The following is a 23,617-nucleotide window of genomic DNA, read 5'->3' as shown; positions in this document are numbered from 1 at the left end:
AATCCATTCCCCCTTGTTCTGCCATTATCTACCCTTTTAAATTGATTCCCCTCCTGTTTGTATGCTCCATTCAGGTACTGGAAGGCTGTAGTGAGGTCCCCCTGCAGTCTTCTCATCTCCAGGCAGAACAAGTCCAGTTCCCTCAGTCTCTCTTCATTGGAGAGGTGTTCCAGCCCTCTAATCATCCTGGTGGCCTCCTCTGAACCCTCTCCAACAGCTGCACATCTTTCTTGTATTGGGGCCCCAGACCTGGACACAGGACTCCAGATGGGGCCTAACAAGGGCAGAGTAGAGAGGGACAATCACCTCCCTGTCCCTGCTGGCCACCCCTCTTCTGATGGAGTCCAGGATACCATTGGCCTTCCGAGCTGCAAGAGCACACTGCTGGCTCATGTTAAGTTTCTTATCCACCAGAACCCCCAGGTCCTTCTCAGCAGGGCTACTCTCAAGGAGCTCTTCTCCCAGTCTGTATCTGTGTCTGGGATTCTTCCATCCCAAGTGCAACACCTTACCCTTGGCAGTGTTGAACCTCCTTAGGTTCACCCAGGCCCACCTTTCCGGCCTGTCCGGATCCCTCTGGATGGCTTCCTTCCCTTCTGGGGTGTCAACCACACCACTCAGTTTGGTGCCATCCGCAAACTTGCTGAGGGTGCACTCAATTCCATCATCGATGCCATTGATAAAGATGTTAAAGAGAACTTGATCCCTGAGGGACCCCGCTTGTCACCGGCCTCCACCTGGACATAGACCCATTGACCACCACCCTTTGGCTACATCCTTTCAACCAGTTTCTTATCCACTGGATGGTCCACCCATCAAATCCACATCTCTCCAATTTACAGATAAGGATGTGGTGGGGGACCATGTCAAAGGCCTTGCACAAGTCCAGGTAGATGACATCGGTTGCCTTCCCTTTATCTACCGATGCTGTCACTCCATCATAGAAGGTCACCAGATTGGTGAGGCACGACCTTCCCTTGGTGAAGCCGTGCTGGCTGCCCCGGATCACTCGCTCATCCCTCATGTGCTTCAACATGTCCTCCAGGAGGATCTATTCCATAATCTGCTCAGGCACAGAGGTGATGCTCACTGACTTTAATTCCCTGGGCCTTCCTTGCTCCCTTTCTTATAAATGGGAGTGATGTGACCCTTTCTCCAGTCCCCAGGGATCTCTCCTGACAGCCATGACTTTTGAAATACGATGGAGAGCGGCTCAGCAACCACATCAGCAGCTCCTTCAGGACCCTGGGATGCATCTCATCCAGCCCCATAGACTTCTAGACATTCAGTCTCATGAGGCGGTCTCAGACTTGCTCTGCCCTTATAGTTGGGGAGATGTACTCCCCCAGTTCTCACCTAGAGGTTCAGGCATTTGAATGAAGAAGAGGAAGTAGGATTTTTCTCAGTTGTGCCCACTGACAGGAAGAAATTAAAACACAGGAAATTCCATCAGAACACACGAAAACATCTTCTTTGTGTCAAACAGGTTGCTCAGAGTTGGTTGCTCCACCTGTGGAGACACTCAAAACCCAACCAGAAGTGTTTCTGGGAATGGTGTGGTAGCTGACCCTGCTTGAGCAGGTCAGGCTGGTTGATCTCAAGTCATCCCTTCCAACCTAACCCATTCTGTGACAATATTAAAAAGATATGTAGTATTTGTGTAGCTAAAGCGTTAAAAATATATAGTCTACTGTAAGTAGAGAGACATAACAGTATATGAGATGTGTTTAGCAATAACAACTTCAGATGAGAGAAATCCATATTGCCTTACAGCAGCTATTCAGTGTATAGCAATATACAATTGACTTAGCAATATAGCAATATATTTGTAAATTTACTGTTATTATACATATGTTAAAGAATACTTTGTAATTTCCTAGTGCATAACATACTAAGCAGCTTTTAAATCAACCAAGTAATACTGATGATGATATCATAAACACATTAATCAACACAACAAGGAAGATGGATCATGCTAGACCAATGTAAATGGTAGTAAATTATTTTTTGTGATCAGGAGATTTATTAAGCCTTTTAAAAGTTTGTGCTAAAATCACTGCTGCTGTAATTTGTGTGCCCAGGAAAGCAAAGTTTCTTTATGTATTTCTCTAATAATACAGCCAGAATGTCTTATTTCCCTCACTAATTTATTTTGGATACTTTCTGCACCTTTCCATTTGTGTAACTGCACTTTATTTTATTAGGATGTCTCAAGAAAGAAAACATTTCAGGATATATTCAGAATCACAGAATCACAGAATGGTTTGTGTTGGAAGGGATCTCAGATACCACCTACTTATGGGCAGGAACACCCTGCACTAGGCCAGGCTGCCCCATCCAACCTGTCCTTGAACATGGTCAGGGACGGGGAAGCCACAGTTTCTCTGGGAGACCTGTGCCAGTGCCTCACCACCACCTTAACAAAGAATTTTTTCCTTATATCTCATTACCCACCTCTCTTGACCTCTGGACATACTATTTTTGACACACCCCAGGATTTGGTTGGATTCCTGGGCTGCAGGTACACATTGTTGGCTCATTTTTAGTTTCTCAACCACCAACACCCTGACATTTTTCTCCTCAGGGCTGCTCACAATCCATTCTCTGCCCAGGCTATACTTGTGCTTGGATTGCCCCAGCCCATGTACAGGACCTTGCTTTTGTCCTTCTTAAACTTCATGAGGTTCATGTGGGCCCATCTCTCAAGCCTTTCCAGGTCCTTCCTGATAGCATCTGTTCCCCCGCAGTGTGTCTGCCATACCGCACAGCATGGTGTTCACTTTTTAGCTTGTACAGTTCACAAACTGAACGTCACTGTAACAGAAAGATTATACATAACATGTCAAAAAAAAGAAAAAGGTGAAGGGTGTCAGATCAGATATTCACCAATTAAGAAGAAAAAGAATGCTTATCCCAGATCTACAAACCTGAATGTGACCCATGAGGACACTCCTCTTGTCTGTTGCCTTGATCAGGTGAGACTTTTCCGCGTATTCCCTTCAGAGTGATGTCTAGTCTAGATAGGTTGCTCTGAGGGTGTCCTCCATCAGTTCTCATTTTTCTTAAAGGCTTTCTTTAAGCCCTTCTGTCAAGATAAACTCACATCTGATCAGATGGTAGGCTGCCCAGGATACACCTAAGACAGCAGCTTTAGATCTGATTGCAGCAACCCACTTCAAGTAACTCTCTTTAAAACACCTCTCCCAGCAGAGGAAAAGGTGAGCCAGGGATTGGCTTCTACACTTCCATTCATAAACAGTTTCATTTCTGTTAAGCATTTCCAAGTAGGGCCAGATCTGGCACTTATGTACCATCAATCCACCACTTTGCAGAAATGCAAGTCCAGCATGGTGGTCGTGCACAGAAGGTCCAGACACGTGGAGAAGGGAAAGAGTCACATACATACAGAAAGGCAGGAGGGCTGGCCAGCCTGAAAGGATCTATAACTAAAAGTCTAACCAAGCAACTTCTAAAGACCAATGAGAGTTCTCAGCACTGCCTTTTGTGAAAACTGGGAATTAGATGCCTCACCAGAGGCATTCAATGTTTAAATTTGGACAATAAAGTTGGAAGAACTGAGTCGATTTTTATGGCCCATAGAAGGAACCTAAAATACTCTCTGTAGATGCTGTGAGAGGCAAGCAGACTCTCTCTCATCAGAGGCTAATTCTCTGAATCCAAATAGTGCTTAATTCAAGTATGCTCAGACGCATATAAAGCTCTTATATAAAAATTAAAAGCCGCTGGTGAAAAATACACAGCTTGTTCCTTTTACATTTAGGAGAGAAAATGGCCTCTTTCCCTCCACTGACAGAGGTTTATGGGTGCAATAGCGCTGTTCTCACATAATGACATAGAAGGATTTCTGTACTCTGCATATGCTGTGTAGCCTCATTCCACCTGAGTTCTAACCTGGTGAAATACAGGATCATTTTTAGTATGAGAACAGCAATTTTTTTTTTTTTTTTTTGTGTGCCCCTTCAGATCTGCTAATGCCTTCCTCTCATATAGAAAAAGTTACTGCAACCAAAGGGTGTTTGTGATTATTTTCTTTCTGGAGCCTGCATACAGAAAGCCTAGTTTTCTCAAATTTACTAGACTGAAAGATTCGATCCTTTCATAGAAAACTGGTTATTGAAAAAGTATATACAATTTCAGTGAACAAGGTAAAGTAATAACACGTAAGCTTTTTCAAAGATCTGTGAAGGGCCTTTCCTTTCTTTTAAGGTCCAGGAGGAATTATGGTAGCATCTGCTATTGCAAGTATTTCTCTGGAGCCATGGTGGTTTGAAGGGCCAAAATGGGGGCACGGGTTGGGGTGTAAGTGTTCCCTGTTAACTGCTATCTTGGCAGCTCTGTTATGAGCAGACCACTTCTTTTCTGTGGTAGGAAAATGTGATTAGCTTTAATTTTTTTCCTGTTGTTGTATTGCTACATATAAGTTAGTTTGACAGTTTTGAGTTGCAGTTCATGTAGATAATACCTCAGATTTTACACCACGAAGCTGATGATTTCTAGGGATTAATGAACTGTGCCAACTCTTGCAATATGTGTACAAATTTGTTCTTAATTCCTGTTAATCCACAACATTTTAAAAATCTCCAATTTTCAGACTCTTCCACTCTCCACTGTTACTGAGTGATAGTATAAACAAAAAACATATCAACTGAGAATTAATACCACAGTCAGTTTGATAGATGTCCTTTTCGTTCACAGAGGTCACCGTAGTTTTCTAAGTAGCCTTATCTATGTACTCCCTTTTGCTAGAATTTGACATCATCTTTCCTTAATGCTTTTTTTCAGCGAAACAATAAAAACACCATGTTTAAGATATGTTCTGCTATATCTGGAAATGCTTGGGTTTATGTGGTTTTAAACAATTTAAGTGATGTTATAGTCAGGAAAAGGATTACACAGTACATACGGCATTTTTATTTTATAGTATAAACATATAGAAATTATGTTATAGTTACAGCATTGATATATACATTTTTCCCTATTAATTATTTTAGAACTGAACAACGCTACCAGATCTTTTTTCCCTATGGAATATTTGAAGTTAAAAGAAAATTTTCAAAAATCGAATTCTGCAAAATGGCCTCTACCGAGCTGCAAGAAGGCCTTCAGAGTTTTTGAAGGTAAGTTTTTTAGCTTTTACCTGAACTTCCCTAAACTCAGTCTTGAGTATAACATTTGAAAATAAGTCTCTAGCTGATACATGCCATAAGAAATCAGAGATGGATAATTATTGTAGTAGAGCTGAGTTAAATTCTCCTGGGTGACTCATACACAGTACTCTAAATCTAAACTGCAAATTGTAAAAAGACAATTTGTATATGTACCTTTTTATTTATTCTTAAATCTTTAATTTTGTGCGCATTGCCCAGATAATTGTGGGTAGTTTACTGCTTGGAGAAATTTGTGTCTGCATAGTGGAATGAAGAAAACCAGTCTGGGAAATATTTTACTGGTTCTGAGTGTGGTCAATAAAGCACTCTCAAAAAAAAAACCCAAACCAGAATAAGTCTTTTATAAAAGAACTCATATAAAAAGTTGTAGTAATACTATATATATTAGACTGTATTGCTTGTTTTATACTCATGAAGTAGGATTATCTTTGTTTTCTCCTTGTGGTATGAAGAAAACTTAGTCCTCTTGTGGCTACTTTAACATTTTCAAGGTTTTTAACTGGTGGTTCACCGAGAAACATTTAAGGTAGAACACTGAAATGTGGGATTCACTTTTTACCCATGTTTCCCTGTTTTCAGTCCATTGGCCTTTCTTCAACTGGCCTCTTCTACATTTCCTTGCATAGTTACTTTCTGTAGTGCTGAGTCTTGCTAGCAGGTGTATTTTTCCTGTTTGTAAGAAAAATATAGATTGCTTCTTCAAGTATATGAAAAAAATGAAACAGGTCATCTTTTTGTATTCCTTTTGTGAGTCTACCCAGGCCTTTCTACAGGTCAAATTTGATAAATCCTGTCCCTCCACTTATAAAACCGTGTCACACCAGTTCATGATTTGATACTGAAAACAAGAAATGCTACTAACTATCAAAAATGAGCAAACCTGAGAATTTTGAGAACTAGTAGAGCATCTTTGGTGTTACTCAGAGGGGAAGCTGTTGGCAGGAAAAACAGAGATGAGTATTTCTCTTCTGTAAGACAAAATCTAGTTCTGACCTTTTATATGAATAAAAGCTACTGCAGAGTTTATGTCAGTTCAAAGCACAAGTGTGTACTTGCTTCCTGGACTGGTTTTTGGGCTTACATATAAATTGTGCTTGGCAGCATCTAAAATTCCATACTTTATTTTTCTGAACTTTGTGTGTGTTCCCTGCCTCAGGAAGCTTCCAGAAGAAATTTTGTGTCCGTGTTAGAGATGTACATGCTCTTTTAGTTCAGCACATGTCCAGCAGATTCAGTGGTCACTGAGAATAGAGCAGCTCTTTTCAAACTTTGTATGATTCTAGTTTCCCATATGACAAAACCTCTTACACTGTATTATTTTAATACTCCAGACATAAAATTGTCTTTAAATGGTGAATCACCCATGAGAAATGCTAGACCTGATAAAATCTGACCTCAGAATTAGCTTGGGATAAAGGGAGAGAAGGACAGTTGTTAAGAAGCCTGGACTGTATGGAGGATTTATTAGTTTGAACAATTTAAACATCCTGAACATTGCAGGATTGCCAGATAAAATCAAGCATCTTTTTCTTTACTTTTATTCCTGAACTGATACACTGAGCCAAACACATTTTGTAATCAGTATGTGAGTCTTCCTTCATATGAGAATTTCTACAAGGGATGTAAAATCATCTGAAAAAAAAAAAGAAAAAACAAAACCCGAACATCCATAGCTTTTGAGTTTTTGTGGAAAAGGTAAGAAACCTCAGTGCTGGAGCACTTCTGTGCTTTCAAGCTGATGAAAATTGCTTTTAGAGTAGTTTGTCCTTACACTGCACTGTATTTTTTTCCAATTAAAATCAGTAACAAAATTCCTGTTTGTTTCATAAGCATTATATATGGCAGTGCCCAGTAAATTATATGCTATTTTTTGTCATGGATAGCTTAATTAAAAAATGGAAATGCTATTTAAGAATGAAAGCCAATCTTCTTTTATCATTACTGGATTTTGTATATATGTGAATGTTAACAAGCTAATTTTTAATCTTCCTCTAAATTGTCTTCTGGTTTATATGAGGTAAACAAGGATAATACATTAGCTATTGTTTTGATTATTGGTAACTTCTAAGAAATGTAATTGCACAAGGGAAATACTATCTCAAATAGTATGCTTTCCTTTTTTTTTAATAAAAAAGTAACATAGTTTGAATAGGATAGTTAAATAGCAAATATGCTTCATTGGATCCTGTTATCATATATTTACAGTTTAGTAACACTGTAAGTGTAGCCTTTGCATGCCGTTAATTTGGAATTGCAGTCTATAAACATTGTACAGTCACAGAAGGTTCACAAACTAAGGGCAAGTCTTCAAAAGTCATTTGATACCAAAAAAGTGAGCTAAAAGAAGTGATAAAGGTGATTTAAATTGAAAATATGATGCTTATTTTGACAGTTTCTTTGGTATAATCAAGTACAGGAATTAAGAAATTAAAAAAAAAAAAACAGAGTGAGACAGTACACTTCTTTCAAAGGTTTTTTTGCATAAATCTGAGATAGAAATACACTGAAGGAAACAGAGATACAGGCTAAGGTGGTCAAGATAGTAGTGGTAATGGTGTAAAAGGATGCTGGCTGGCTGCATATAGAGCAAGATTATAGGTATGCCTAAAGGTAAATCCATAAGTAGGTGTTCATAATGAGGGGGATTTTGAAACCTATGAGTTGCAGCTCTTGGTGACTATTTAAAGATATAATTACTGCTAGGCTAATAGGGAATTCCTTCCAACTGGTTTTATGCTAATTATTTTATTTAAAATATGATTATTAAATTGAAAGTGGGAAAGCCTGTTTAGAAGTAGTCATTCTTATTATCTGGGGTTTTTTAATGCTTAATCTAGAAAACATTCCCCCAGTGTTGCATACAATGAAATCTGTTCTAGTTCTTTACTGATCTCATCTGTTTAGTGACTTGATAAAAACCTATTGACTTCTGCATTAGTCAAGGATTGCAAAAGACAGTGTTTTCAATGCCTGCTAATACCAGTGGAAATTCCCACCACTTCATTCTCCAGGGAAAAGAGTGTGCAATTTTCTACATATTTTTTAAATAATGTTGTGAAAGCTTCTAATAGTACCTGTTGACACATTGTGTCTCTCTGTCTTTAAAACTGGAGTACAACATTTCACAGTCTACTTTTTTGATTCAAGATTCTTGTTAATCTTCATTTCAGTTAGACACAAAACTTCTCTGTTTAAAAAGAAGAAAACAGCGATACAGGGCTTCAAGTTTCTGACGCTGTGATGTACAGAAGGAGAAAAGGAGATAGGTGTTACTGAGAATAGTAGGTGCAGCATCGATTGTAGCTATGAAGAGTAATGCTGGAATATAAGCAGTCTCTCAGAATGATCCTTATATTGAGCTATTTTTCCCAAGTCCTAATGTTCTGTCCTTCTTCACGGCACTTTTTCTGTCAGTTAATTTTCTTACTTCCTCATTTCTTTTTTTTAAGTCGTTCATTCCTTTGTCAAGACTGTAGTTGTGGGACTGTGCAGTGCTTCTTCACCAGAAGGCTTTCCTTTTTTTATCCAGGGTCTATCAGATTTTTCAGTATAGTTTGTGGAATCACAATAAGCTAATCTGCACACAAGTATTTCTCACAGGATGCATTCTGCATCAAGGTAGACACGTCTTACTGGTAAGTAGTGTCTTTAAGTGTTCATTATGCCTATAGTAAGCTAAGACAGGGAACAGAGAATCCAAGCACTGCTGGTTGAGTGTGTCACAGGTCAGCTGCACTGATGGCGACTTAGTCATTTTGGTGATTTGTCAGCACTTGGACCCTAGCATCTGCACCCATTTGCCTTGCCCACAAGTTCTTTCAGTCCCAGAGGTCACTGGTAAGAAACACAAGACCGATTTCTTGATTCTGGGGTCCCACTTGTGCTCTGACTAGCCTTCAAGCCTCCACTTCTGCACCTTACCAAGCAGAAGTGAATCTGAAAGGAAAACAAAATAAAGTGGAAGGGGAAATTCAAGGTACACAGGTCAGTGCCACAGAGATGTTATAAGCTTCAGCACTGTTATCGCTGCCACTTCCTGTCCCTGCTGTTTTGCCAACGGCACTAGTACAAAGCATTTTGTAAGCATCAATAGCCTTGTTTATCTTTTAAGCTGTTAGAAAGAGGTCGTTCTTTAGAGACTTAGTCAGAGCCACAGTCCCACTGAAAAAAAATAGTTCATAGTCTTTTCCCTGAAGACTGCATCCAGAGCTAGCCTGTGTAGAAGCATGATACACCTCTCAGAAATAATGGCTACTCAGTTGTCCCTTTTGTTACCTCAGTGCATTGAAAGGAACCATAGTTTATCTAATCTGTATGGACAATCAGGGTTGCTTGTTTCCATTTAACTGTAGTAACAGGAATATTGATAGCTCTAATTATGCAACACCAAAGAGTATGATAGAATGGCCATGGCAAAAAGATTTCCCTGAGTATTTCTTGACACATCCCATCTTTAGTTCTGCTTTGGGAACTATACTGTGCTTAGGGAACTAATAGGAGAAATTAAGAACAATTCAGACCTTTTACACAGCCATGGCCCCACACCCATACCGGAGGGACCCAAATGAACTTGTAGGGGAGTTAGAGATACTGTGATTTTCACTCTGCAGCTTATGAAGTTCAAAGATCTTTTAAGAAGGTTCTCTGAATGTGCTTGGAAAAACACAGCAGTATTCCACATAAGAAGGAAATTTCTCTCATCCATTACTAGATGGTTAAAAGATAACAAAAAAAAAAGGACAGGAATAAATGATTCATTTTTCTCCCTGGAGGGACATTACCAGTCTAGTCTTAGATGGGCATATGGTACAGTTTGTACTACCCAGTGTATTTGTTACTAGAAATGGAGGTGATAACATTTGCTTCTACTATTGAAATATTGGGGATAATAAAAATGAAAGCCGACTGCAAGCAGTGGTAGAAGACTGTCAGCACTGAGTGATCTTGAGCAATGTTTACATTGTTTTCCTTTCATTGCAAAAGGAGGTAGTAAACTATAAGGGTATGGAGAATCTAAATAAGAATGTCAGTTTTAAATTACTTCCTGATGAGGAATATGTAAATAGACTAGAATGCATCAGCCAAAATAGGAGATGACTTAAAAAAGGGAGAATGATAATTGAAGTCTTGAGAGGCATGGCAGAAGTGATTGGGCTGCTGCTACTCAGTGTCTCATAATAAAAGAACCAGAGGGCATGGAATAAAATTATCATTACCCCAAAGCATGGGTTCAAACAATGACAGATTCTTGGAAGAAAAATGGAGTGAAGTTTGTTAAAACTCAAAGAGGCCACATCTGCCGGCAGAGATCCTTGAGGTGAGGATGTCAGGGAAGTGTTGCAGTATGGGTGCCCTGTTCTTTCCTCACCGTTTGCCAATTCCTTGCTGTTTGACCTTGTCAGAGGAAAGATGATAGGGTAAGAAGATCTTCAGTCTACTCTTACCATGCCTGTTCTTATGAGATATTGTTGTGGTTTAACCCCAGCAGGCAGCTAAGTCCCACACAGCACCGCACTCACTTTCCCAGGGAAGGATGGGGGAGAGAATCAGGACAGTGAACGTAGAAGAGGTAGGTTGAGGTAAAGACAGTTTAAAAGGTAAAAAGCTGCACATGCAGGAATTAATCCACCACTTCCCGTGGGCAGGCAGGTGATCAGCCATCCCCAGGACAGCAGTCAGCTGTCGCAGCTGTATCCCCTCCCAGCTCCCTGTGCACCCCAGCCTCCTCGCTGGTGGGGTGGGGTGAGAAGCAGAAAAGGCCTCAGCTCCGTGTGAGCACTGCTCAGCAGTAACAAAAACATCTCTGCATTATGAACAGTTCTCAGCACAAACCCAAACCACAGCCCCACACTAGCTGCTGTGAAGAAATTAGCTCTACCCCAGGCAAAACCAGCACAGATGTCATCTGATTTGATAACAGTGGTATCTTCCAATACAACTTTAATTTAGGTGTTGTAAAGGGATTTTATGTATTTATCATGTAAGATTATGTAAATATTTATTACTTGCCCTCTAAACACGTTTGACAATACAAAATCTTAGTTCAGCCACCCTAGGTAAACTTTGAATTACTAGTTTTTTGAAGTGGTAGTCTCTTTTCACAGAATCTTTGTAGAGCATAAAATACCTCTTGGTCTTCAATTTTTATGTTTTGTGCAAGATTCTGATGAGACTAGTTCAGGTTATGGTGGGTCTCTGAGAACAGGTGGGAGCAGAGATACCTTCTGTCTTTATCTCTGGGAGGAATAAGCAAGTATCTTTCTATGCATTTTAATGGAAGTGGGGAATGATCCTTGCCAGCCATGCCAAACAGGATGGCAAAAAGATCATGACAGCTGAGCAATGACCATTAAAATTGGTTATATTCTCAATTAGCTGTGAACTAATTATGTGTAGTAAAGGTTATGTCAGACATGCTTCCCCAGCACACTCCCCTGATCTGCTTAGCACTCAAATGCACTGCACAGGGGAGCAGTTTGTAGTGAAGTAGCTCCCAAATAGTCTCAGTTCTGTTGGTGTGAACACACCTTACCTTTAAAGTTAAGTTTGCCTGGTGTTCAGTCCTTTGATTCAGTGTCTTACAGAAATCCCATTTACTTTAAGAGTAAGAAATAATTTTTGGCTGAGAATAGATTGTAGAGTTACCATGTGGCTTCATCACTGAGTTAAGAGAGAGGAATGTAGGATGAACTTTATATAACATTTCTTTGTGATAGTGTATTTTTATTTCTGTTCAACATATATGAAGGCTTTTCAGAGAGCTCTCTCTTAAAACTTTGGTCAGCTTCCTAAAATATGATTAAGTACTGTCAGCATCAGAAAACTTTCAGTTCAGAAAAAACTATGCCAGCTTCCTTCAAAATATTCTCTTGTGCTTTGTGTTTTTCATTCTCTGGAGGAGTTAATATTTCTTTTGTTTGCTGAGATGGGAAGTAGGAATTCTTGGCGTTGACATTAGCTAAAGCTGAGTATGAGCTTGTTCGAAGACAATGGCATGGCTCCAAGACAGGTCATTTAGCAGTTTCTCTGAAAGAATTATGGGAGGCATGTTGCCAGACAGCTAGATTTGCAAATAACTAAATGCTTTGTGCAGATATACACAGCCTTGTCTTACAGAGGGGTGTGGTGAGGCCCTGGCATGCATATCTTGTCCTTTTCTGATGACCTTTACTGTCAGACTGACTCTCTCTTAAGACAAGTAGAGCCAATTCATGAATTTATTTTCATGAATTTGCATCACTGTTAGCTTACAGTGTTCTGTTAAAATTGGCTTAGAACATTAAAGCCTTAAGCACTGAAAGGCTTGTGGACAGCAGGGTATAACAAAACTCTGCAAAGATTTTTCTTAAATTATCTTTAGCACTAAATTAATGTCATTTTTTCACAAAACACAGCAATCATACAAGTCAATAAATAAGCACTTGAAGAGAATAGAGCAGTATGACAAGTAGCATTCATACTAGAAATAAACATCAGTATGGGATCCTTTTAAATGGTATTTTGCACTTATTCAGTCATCTTGAGCTATTATATTAAGCCTACCTATAAATATTAGTAGCTTTTGCTTCTCCATGTGTTCCATGGTAGCAGTGCAAACAAATGGAGCCTGAAGGGATGTAAGCACTTAGAGAAGAGTTATGAGGAGGAATGAAAGTAGGGGGAGGTGATACCATCACAGAGGTATGATATGAAAAGGTGAAGGCTTTTATGGTAATAATTTAACAAGAGTTGCCGACAGCAGAAATACAGTATTTGATCAGCTGCAGAGATGGCTGTTCTGGTTTAGCTAAGATAGAGTTAGTTGTCTTTATAGTAGCAGGTATAGTGCTGTGTTTGGAATTTAGAATGAGAATAATGCTGGTAACACACTGATGTTTTAGATGCTGCTAAGTCAAGGTCTCTTCAGCTTCTCACATCCTGCCAGGTACACAAGGAGCTAGGAGAGCACAGCCAGGACAGCTGACCCAGGCTGCACAAAGAGGTATTCCCTGACATAAAACATCATGCTCCATATGTAACTGGGGAAGCGAGCCAGGAGGCCAATTTGCTGCTTGGAAACAGCCTGGGCATTGTAGTGTTTCACTTTCCTTTTGCATGTAGTGAGCAATTACATTTGTGCATCACTTGGTTTATTATTATTGTTGTCATTAATGCCATTAGTTTTTTTGTTGGTTTTCTTTTTAATCCTATTAAACTGACTTTATCTCAACTGATGAGTGTTTTGTTCCATTGTCCTCCCCACCCCCTTTGGGGGCGGAGGGGTGACTGAGCAGCTGCATAGTGCTCAGTTACCAGCTGGGGCTAAACCAGGACAATGACAAATATAAAGAAAACATAAAATATGATTTTTAGGAATGTTCAGTGATAAAAAGTAGGAACAGAAGAGGGTGTTGATGAATAGAGTTCGAGACTCTGATGAGTAAGAAAGACAATTAGTGAAGAGAGAGTATAAAAGAAACAGCAGATACAGTTTAAGATAATAAGAAAATTCATAGACCCAGAATATTCTACATACTTTTTAATTTTCCGTGTAGATTATTGGTTCACATACCACAGGTTAAATACTTCAGCTTGTTTTTAGAGAAAAAAAATGGGTTTGGTGTTGCAGTGTCATAACAAGGAGAGATGTTGTCCACAAGTTGAACTTCACTGTTGAGATACAATTTATCTACATCTGAATTTGAAAAAAAAGCAATTATAAATCCCTAACTTAAAGGCAAATGTATGAAAAATACCATAGCTGTAATATGTATGTGATCAATATACATATAGAATACTTACCTTTAATTTTAAAGGAAGACATTTTATGGTTCAGAGTGGATGTAAACTGTGCGTTTAGATCCATGATGTGATCTAACAGGGAGACGATGCAGTTCCGTTTCCTGGTATCAGTCATCAAGACTGTACGGATTGCCGTCAGAACAGGAATGGTGGAGGGCAGGTGAAGAACCCAGGGCTTCATTTATTCACAGAGCTAGTTTGCACACTGAAAAAAAAGGACAGGCATTTAAGTTACTGTATATTCTTTCTATTTCATCACCTTTAATTGAATTTTAATTTAAGTAGAAGGGTAGGTTTTGCTATAAATCATTTTAAAAAGCTGTTGTAGGATGTCCTGCCTGTTTATACCACGTGTGTTAACGTTTAGCGGAAGAAAGGAAGAGTAAAGAATTTGCTTGCAGACTATCAAAATTCCTTCATGGCTTCCACATTCACGTGACTTCTACATTGTGAAATGTGAGATTAATTACTATTGGTTTAGTATGCATCCTAGCACTTAAACTAGCCAATTAGCTTGTGTTTGTGAGTATCTAAACATCAACAGATGTTTAGATCCATCAACAGATGTTTAGATGGATTATATTTTCTAAGATCATTCTGCACTCCGACAGTCCTCTTGCTTCTTAGTTCATTTCCTTCCAGGGAAATAAACAGCCCAGCATAGAAAACGAGCTGTTTTAGTTTTGCTTTGGATTTATGAGAAGGACCGGGCACAGTAGTAGTTGAATAATTCTCATAAAATTTGTAGATAGGTTTCATATATGCAAAATATTCAATGTAAAATGTGCATACAAGCATTTAATATGGATTTATGGATTTTGTCATTCATTTTAAAATCTACCTTTTGTTTTCTTTTCCAATAACCTGATTCTTTGGTAAGATACACTAGCTAGCTTTATGGTTTATGTCTTAATCAGTAAAAGCTGAACTCTTAGTCTATAAAATAGCAAGAAGTAACTGCCTTCACACATTGTTATTTGGTTATTTACTTAAAATTCAGAGTGTCATTGTTAATTTATGGGAGAGGCATCATATTTATGTTTTAGAATTCAAACTAATGGTAGAGACTTGCGCAAAACTTCAATTATAAATAGACCTCACTGGAATCCAGAGAGCTGTATTTGAATGGAAGAAAATCTCATCCTCATTTCCCATCAAGACTAAATGTGTCAGATCTCTTTGTCAAGTATAAATATTTGTAATTTTGACTGAATGAAATTTACAGTGTAGAATGAATGAAATTTACAGAAAAAACCAAACTCAAACGAGGAGTTTCCTCCTCTCTGTCCTGAAGGCCTGAGAGGTGCTAACTAGAGCAATTAATAGTAAATGGTCCAAAGAAATGCTGAATTCAATTATGGTTTCTATGTCTTGGTTTCATATCTCTGTAGAAAAAGAGAATAGCTGTAGGTTTTGGTGTGCATTCTAAAGCAAGAATTTGGAATTTGAGAGCTCTCTCTAAGAAGACAAAAAAAAAAGATACTTCGAGCTCTGAGACTGTGGAGCTGAAATACCTGAAGCAGGAGGGTAGGGAGCTTCAACCTTTTCATGCCGGCCAGAGAAAAGCTGAACTCTGCATCTAAGAAGGATGGTGATTGGGTTGCAAGGCCTCAGTTTGGGGAAGGAACAGGATGCTTTGGGGACCTGAGTTTGGTGGAGGGCTGGAGACTGAGTTATAGCTTGGGACATGAGATCGGGAATCAACAGGACATGATCGTAGGCATTCACACAAGTGCCATCCTCTCATAAAATCTTCTAGCAGTATATCTTTTTTTCTTTTTTGGAAATGCAGATCTCAGCTCATTTTAACTAGCAAGTCTTGAAATTCAGCTATTATATTAGCATAACCTTGATGCCTCATTGCTGATGTTTATACGAGAATTTGGGGATGATACCTCCTTTGTTAAAGTGATATAAAACACTATATCCTTGAAGAAAGTACAGAATTCTGGGAAGTTTTGGCCCATTTCTCCACACTGTGATTGCAGATGACAACAGATTGAAAGGCCAGTTGGTAGATCCCAACAGAAGCAGGGCTGCTATTCAAAGAGACAAAGACAGGCTGGAGAAATGGGCTGAAACAGTAAAGCAGGTGCTTCAGCAGATGAAGTCCCTTTCAATAGGGCACATAAAAAGAAAACCAGACCCAGGTAGAACATGGAAAATGTGATGTAAAAGAACACCCAGCAAACTATTATTGGAATCCCACACTAGGCTTTGTAATTCAGAACATTCATACGTGATTTGGGAAAGTGATATATATATATATATATATATACATATAGTTTATAAAGTTTATTAGTGATAGTAAATTGTTCAGCTCACTGGCAAAAGTAAATATGAACTTGACAGCTGACAGTTCTCTTGATCAGCCACCTCAAGGAGGCAATAGGAAGAAATCTCATCAGGTCTGCAAAGGACAGCAAATTGGAGGGCAAATCAATAGGCTCAGCAGCAGTGGTGCCATTCAGAGACACCTAGAGATGCTGGAGAAATGTCCTGAAAGGAACCTTGCGAACCTCAACAAGGACAAATGTTGAGTCCTGCACCTGGGAAGGACGAGTCCAGTCAGTGAGACAGGTTAGGCACTGACAGCCAGGGGAGAAGCTCTCTGGAAAGGACCTGGGTGTCCTGATGGAAAGCAAGGTGCTCATGAGTTGGCAGTGTGCCCTGGCACCAAAAGTGGCCAACAGCATCCTGCGCTTTGTGAACAGGAGCATGAAGTATGAAGAGCAGTAGCTAAGGGACGTTTTTATCCCCTGCTACTCAGCCCACCACATTGAAAACACTACAGTTTTTTACCAATACTGGAAAGACAACTGTAAATTGGAGCAGGTTCAGAAGAGGGACATCTGTATGATCAGGGACCTGGAGTACCTGACCTGTGAGGAGAGGCTGAGGGTACTGGCTTGTTCAGTCTGGAGAAGGGTAGACTTTAGGGAAGATCCCCGGGCAGCCTTACCATACCTATCAGGAGACCACAAAGAGGACAGACCAGGTGTGCACAGTGGTGTGTGGCAGGAGACTGAGCAGTAATGGCTATGAGAGGTTCAGACTGCAAGTAAGAAAAACACTTTCGCTGTGAGGACAGTCATATGCCCACAGAGGCTATGCAATCTCCATAATACAGAATATTCACTCTGATGAGCTGTAAATTAGCTATTGCCACTTAAGAAAAGAGATCTGGTAATACTGTGATTAGCTGTCTGAAAACATTCAATGCACAACCATAGTCAGAAGGGAAGCATGAATTACTGGCATCATAGCACAATGGAAAACATTATGTCATTGTCTAGATTTGTGATGATCGGACATGTCCAATCTTGTGTATATTTTAGATCACGTCATCTCAACACAGGTTAAAGCAGAGCGAAGCACAACGTGGAAAAGATGATCTGGAGTATGGAAGCTTTTCCATACAAAGGATATTTACATTTTTTTTTGTTTGGAAATGATACTCCAGAAGACAAATATGAGAGTGCTGTAAAATTATGAATGGAAGAAAGACGTTTTAGGAAAGATTGTTTGCTGTCCCTCAGAGGCATTCTTGCATTAGCTATTATATCAGCCGTAATAGGTAGCGTAAAACATTTGGCACTGAGGGCCAGATGTCCACATTTCCGTTTTAGGGAGCAAGGGCAACTTCTAATCCCAAGAGCTGAATGCCTGTTTGTGGTTGAAGCATCTTAATGGAACACATCAAAGTTCTTAAGAGCATTTCTTCTGGTCTAGTTTCACCTGAAAGGAAATCAGTGTATTTTCTCTAAGACTGTTCCACCAAGGGACACCAAGCACGGTAAGTGGAGGCAATGTGAGATCTGGTTCAAAATTATGCACAGACACGTGTGAGGAAAGAAAATCCTACCAGTGCTGTCTTAACATACTGTTCTGAGAACAGCTTCCAAAACGCTGGGGTCCTAAGCTGCTGGCTCCTGCGCGGGCACATATGGGAAGGTGTCAGCTTGTACTTGCCATTTTCCTTACAGTCTTTCAGGTAGCTCTGTGTGTGTGCTGCAGCTCATAATCAGAAAGAAGGGACTGAGTCAAAATGACCTTGGTACATCTGATTACCTAAGAACACTTGTTCTTCGGTAATTTCATTTCACATGAGCACTTTCAATGTAAATGGTTGTAATAGCTTGCATGTTATTCATTTGGGCACATTTTTAGAGTAAAATTTTCCATCTCTTGTCTTATATGCTTTAGTCATACCAAAATGAGGTCAGCTAATTTATATAATAGGGAGAATTTTTAAAATTGTTTGCAGTCTTATTTTGAGCACTGCCAGTACATCAACAGGACGTTGCGAAGCCACAGGGATTATGCATAGTGGATAGGAAGCAGTTCCAGGTTGTATACACAGTTTTAATACAGCACAAGTATTTTTTCTGTGGCTTTCTATAGGAAGAGCAATTAGGGAATACCTAGTTGCCTATGCTGAAACTGCTGTTCTTGAATGTGGAAGGACATGACAAAATCTAATCTGTGATAAACTCAGTGCAGGTTTGCTTGAGGTGAGTTGCTCAGGCACACAAATCAAAGATAACATATGTCCAGATCCTCTAGAAGGCAGAGGCTATGGAGTCAAAACAACCTTGTTTCCGTAATTTCCTGATTATCCCTCTTGATCCAAAAGCAGCCTCTAGTGTTTTGTGTTATGTGTACTTTGAGCATAGAAATAAATAAAAATAAAGCATGAGAAAGCAGTCTTGACTAAGACACTCCAGAGAAGATAATATACGCTCAAATTCACGTGCAAAAGGCAAAGTGAATGATACCACATGTCATCGTCATTATAGAATGATAAAATGCAATGCCATTTACAAATTAAATTTTAAATACAGAACTTAACATAAATTAAGTTTCTATTTCACAATAATGTTTAAAAGGCATTAGAAAAGAAATTAAGAAAAATACAGGTTTGAAATTGAGGTAAGCTTTTAAAAGAGCATTTTTCATCTAAATTGCATCTTGTCAGAAAGACATTTAAAGACAACTAACATTATTCAGAATTTTGATACTGATTTACTAATGTTACTTTGCAGTAATCAAAGATACTGTTTTAAATTAACATAATTTTAAATTAACATAATCAACAGCATAACATAAAAAACAAGGAGGTGCTTATCATACTTTAAACACATACTCAGCATCTTTAACTAGATTTTTAGCTCATGCATTTCCATAAAACTTTGTAGTACTATAATCTAAAACAATTCAATAGTAAATCCCTAGAAATTTTTACTTTTTTATTCCTAGAGTCAGTGTAGCATATTTCACTGTGGGTCAAATCTTAGCCCACTGGGAGTTACTGAAAACCATCATAAAACATCATCACTCTGATGACCGGCGTGAAGATTTCATGCATAGTATCCAAAATAAGATAAATAATGTTAGAGGGATTCTGATGTATATAGATCTTAGTATCCATACAAGACAAACATAAAAATTTTAATTAAAAGTAAAAGTAAATGCAACAATATAGTGATATCTGAGTGATTCTCCAAAAGAAGAATTTCTGTGTGTCATTAGTCAAATTTCTAACTAAAGCAGTCATTAAAAAAATATAGGAGAACCAGTGTACTTATGTAATTTGAGGTTTAAAGGTCCCTGATGAAGAATTTTGAAAAGGATACAAGAGAGAAAATACTTCTCTGTGGAAGGCATGGAAACTTGTGCTAAAACAATTTGGGCATATATCTGCAGTCAATATCTGCTACTAAAAAGGAAAAATACTTTGTATTAGGACACTTTTTTGAAAATGTGCATCTCAGTTACCTTGAACAAAGTCTGAGAATCTTAAAATTAGTGACATATGAAGAGCAGTTATACACAATTATTTGTATTAATCAAAACCAGATGGAACTAAAAGGAAGCTTAATTAAGCAGGTCTAGAAGGCAGCATGGTAGTGAGGCAGACTGGTGTGCAGTGATGCACACTGAAGGAGACACTTTCTACCCACCTTGAGAGTCCAAAAGCCATGATGTCAGTGGAGAGGGGAAGAGTCTGGGCAGCTCAGCAAAGACCTTGTTTCTAAAATCAATGAAGGCATTGTAACGATGTGTCATTTTCAGATGTTACCTGAAAACAGAACAAAAATCTAGACCAGTACAGCTGCATTCCTCCTTGTCCCTCATCAGGTTGGGATGGATCTGCTGCCTTTGCAGCGCAGCTCCCAGCCTCCTTTCTGTGCTACAACCTGCTGTCTAACACAGCCATGCACACACTTCTCTCACCTCGTGTTGGGATATATGCAAGAAATGTGCTCCTATAGTGCTTCTCTTACTATGCAGAGAAGTTGGGGGAGGAATGAAGAGGAAAGACTTTTTGGCAGGACTCCACACTCGGACCATTCTTGAAGTCACTGGGTTTTTACTTCCACATGAAAGGCTCTTTTTGCATCTGCTTATATATTTTTAAGGTATTATCAGCATACAAACAGTAGTTTAATACTGAATTTTAACCTGGTATGTGTCATACAGAGACATAATATTAAAGGAAGCTATTTACTTAGAAGAGTGTTTTGGAAAAAAAAATATTAGAAATAGGATTTCAGATGTGTTTACACTGTTGAACCACTTTTGTACACATACGGATGTGTCTCAATTCCTGACGAATTCAGATGAGTAAACTTAGGGAATCCAGAGATTAATTACTCAAGAGATTAATTACAGTATATGGAGCCTTTCACTTAAAACTCAGTGGAAGCAGGCACCAAAAGAGACATATTCATAGGTGTGGATAGCATAAGCAGGTCACATTACTTAGTAGAGTGTGCCAAATTCAAACAAAGAAAGGTATTATTTTCCAGATGTGGAAGACATAGTTACTTTTTAGATCTTTCAAAATAAAGCCCACAGAGAGCTTCTTGTCCAACAAAGTGAGGAGACCTCGCCATGAGATGTGAGATTTCCTGCTTCTATTTGTCCTATTCTATTTGTCCAATTCCCTGTCTTCCTTTGGGGGAAGAAGGTTTAGCTTCTTTTTATTTTTCTTTTTTTTCTCAATCTGGTTGCTTTTAAAAAGATTTGTATCTCCTAGTCTGTTTTTCAGCAGGTTTTCAAAGACGCTCAGATACTGTAACAAGGAGGCATTTCCCACATGCTGCTCACAGGATGGACTACATGGACTTCGAGGATGATAGCCGTGGATGGCGGTTTGATATGGACATGGTTATAATCTACATTTATTCAGTCAACTGGGTGATAGGATTTATTGTGTTCTGTTTTCTTTGTTACTTCTTTTTCCCTTTTTAGTCTGTAGTAATCACAGTTAAGGAAGACAGCTGTCATGTGAACACAATAATGTGAATGGAAAAGTACCCGAAGAAGGCACAATGTTTGTTTGGTACTGCGTTTTTATCATTCAGAATTGTAATAGACTGCATCAAGCATGCTGTGAGGCTATCTGATACTTCTGCTGTGTGTGATGAAGTACTTTAGTTTGGTTCCCAATATAATGTGAAATCCAAATCATCCTTCATTCACTGGGAGTTTGCCTTGATTTTGGTGGAAACAGGATTTACCACTAGTGCATAAAATAATTACTCTGTAGAAACATAGAGTGCTGCTTGTTCTTGGGGGGACTTTTGGGAACTCCAACAGAATACGATCCATAGAGTCATCTTGGTGCCTGACTCTGCTTGCTCATTCGTGCTTCAATTCCTCATACATAAAAGCAATAAAAATGCTTCCCATTCATAGTCATATCTTTTGGGAACAGGAGACTGTAAGCACTGTGGTGCTGCACCATGCATCATATAGACATTCCTCGTTGCTTTTTCAATGGTATAATCCAAATCCTGGGAAATTTTGACAATGGATCAGCATTTAGCTGTGGAGATGTGCTGCACTCAGTGCCTGAAATTTTGAGCCTGTTAACCAAAAAGAGAAATGATACTGCACAGTGTCCTCACAGTTCATCTTTTCAGCAAACAGCAATCGGAAGGAATCAACTAACCACCCCAAGATCTGCACATGAAAGGGACCATTTGTGTGCAGATTCCCTGAGTAGCACTGTACCTTTCTTTACCCATCCAGGTGAGTGTGTTTGTATTCAGCACAACAGCTAATGCAGGACAAGCAGCAGGCCTGCTGACTATGATGCTGTGTAAATATTGAAGAAAGAAGTTCTGTTTCTCTGCTGTAAGAAATTGACATCATTATTAAATTGCTTTAGCAATTTGAGGATACTCTCAAGTGTGGGCTCACTAGGACTATGTGTCTCCAGGAAAATCACACAAAAGGTGGTGGTATTTATTTGCACCTTTCACATGAAACAGTTCTAAAGCACTTTATAGTTATTCTGTGTATAGATTGCTGAGTTACAGTACCACACTGCAGCCAGTTCAGCAGTTGTTCCTTACTTGCTGCTTTACACAGTATTTTCAAATGGAAGTGTAAACCCATCATTAAATTATAAAAAGGATATTAGAAACTATTGCAGGAGTCAGGAGAATGGTACCAGGTAGCTGAGGGACTAGCTTTTCAGGAAGCTGCAAGGAAGTTTTTATTTCTGAAGGCATGACCCTGCAAAATACGCTGTGGTTTCATCTAGAGAAGCGTGTGAGTGTATGTATGTAGTCCCTCTGGTATCGGGATTTGTGTGGGAGACCTGTGTTTTTTTCAGTAGGTGGTGTACTCCCCTGTTCTAGCAGAGAACAAGGAGAAATGTGCTGTGGAAGGTGCCATCTGCCAAATGTGATGGAATGAATTCAGAGGTTTTATTAATCATGTGCTTATGCTTCTGTACAGTAGCAGGGCCAGCATGGTCAGTCTCTTGCAGGCTGTGAAGTGGTCAAGACCAGATACTTTCACTTAACCTGAAAAACAGCAGTAAACCAGCTACTGATACTTGGTTTTCTTACTTGCTGCATAAAATAATCTCTTTGAGAATATGTGTGTAGAATTAAACATTAGAAGTCTAGCTACATTGATTTTACTAAATAACTTTTGCTATCATTTTTTTTAATATATGCAAATTTAAGGGGATATAATAATTGAAATTCACTGTCACCACGTAGTCGTGGTCATGCATTTTCTGTAATTACAGTATGTCTAGTGACTTTGTCTCTACCTAAAGGTGCTTGGCTGTATTACTGGTGGCATTAGGCATAATGTTTTAAAAGCTTTAAGGTTGTAGTAAAGCATTTGGTGAATTTTTATCTTTATATTTATACAAACAAGTCTTTTAAAAGCTAGAGGTTTTAGGTCATAGGCTTATGTTTTGCTACATGCAGAGGTGTAGCTCTCTATGTTCAAATATTAGCAATAATTTTAAACATTTTTCTTATCTATGCCAGGATGGGGATTCTTACCACAATTTTTGTGTCTCTCTAATCTTACAGATTTACTGGTCCCATCTCAGCAAAGAGAGGGACTGATTTACCTGTTAAGCCAAAATTGCTCTGACCTTTCCATGACAGAAAAATACTTAAATAAATGATGCCACGAAAAGTTCCTTTAAATTAGCTGACATGGTCTGAAATTCCAGTAATAATGTAATTTAATGTTATTTGACCAGGAGTTCTGATAAAACAATATCCTTAAATAAATACTCCAAAACATACTGAGACATGAGAAACACAGTATAGGTACTAACAAATTATATAAGAAAGAGTTACTTGCGTAATTTTTAATGGCATGTT

The 23,617-nt window shown here is 38.8% G+C and overlaps 1 protein-coding gene across 1 annotated transcript in view; it reads left to right on the top strand.

Moving 5' to 3' along the window:
- Positions 1 to 21,227, top strand: part of RNF180 (ring finger protein 180) — a gene marked incomplete at its 3' end in the record, with an annotated part of 76,032 nt that extends 54,805 nt beyond the window's left edge. The window contains exons 6-7 of the mRNA XM_084278277.1: positions 5,013 to 5,138; positions 21,025 to 21,227. Coding sequence (XP_084134403.1) covers positions 5,013 to 5,138; positions 21,025 to 21,227 — 329 coding nt within the window. The remainder of the gene's footprint in view (positions 1 to 5,012; positions 5,139 to 21,024) is intronic.
- Between the last annotated feature and the right edge of the window lie 2,390 nt (positions 21,228 to 23,617).

This window comes from Gallinula chloropus, assembly GCF_964237585.1.
Source record: "Gallinula chloropus genome assembly, chromosome: Z".
NCBI classification, from domain to species: domain Eukaryota; kingdom Metazoa; phylum Chordata; class Aves; order Gruiformes; family Rallidae; genus Gallinula; species Gallinula chloropus.
Note: the sequence above shows the minus strand (reverse complement) of the source record. Positions and strands in the feature narration are given on the sequence as shown.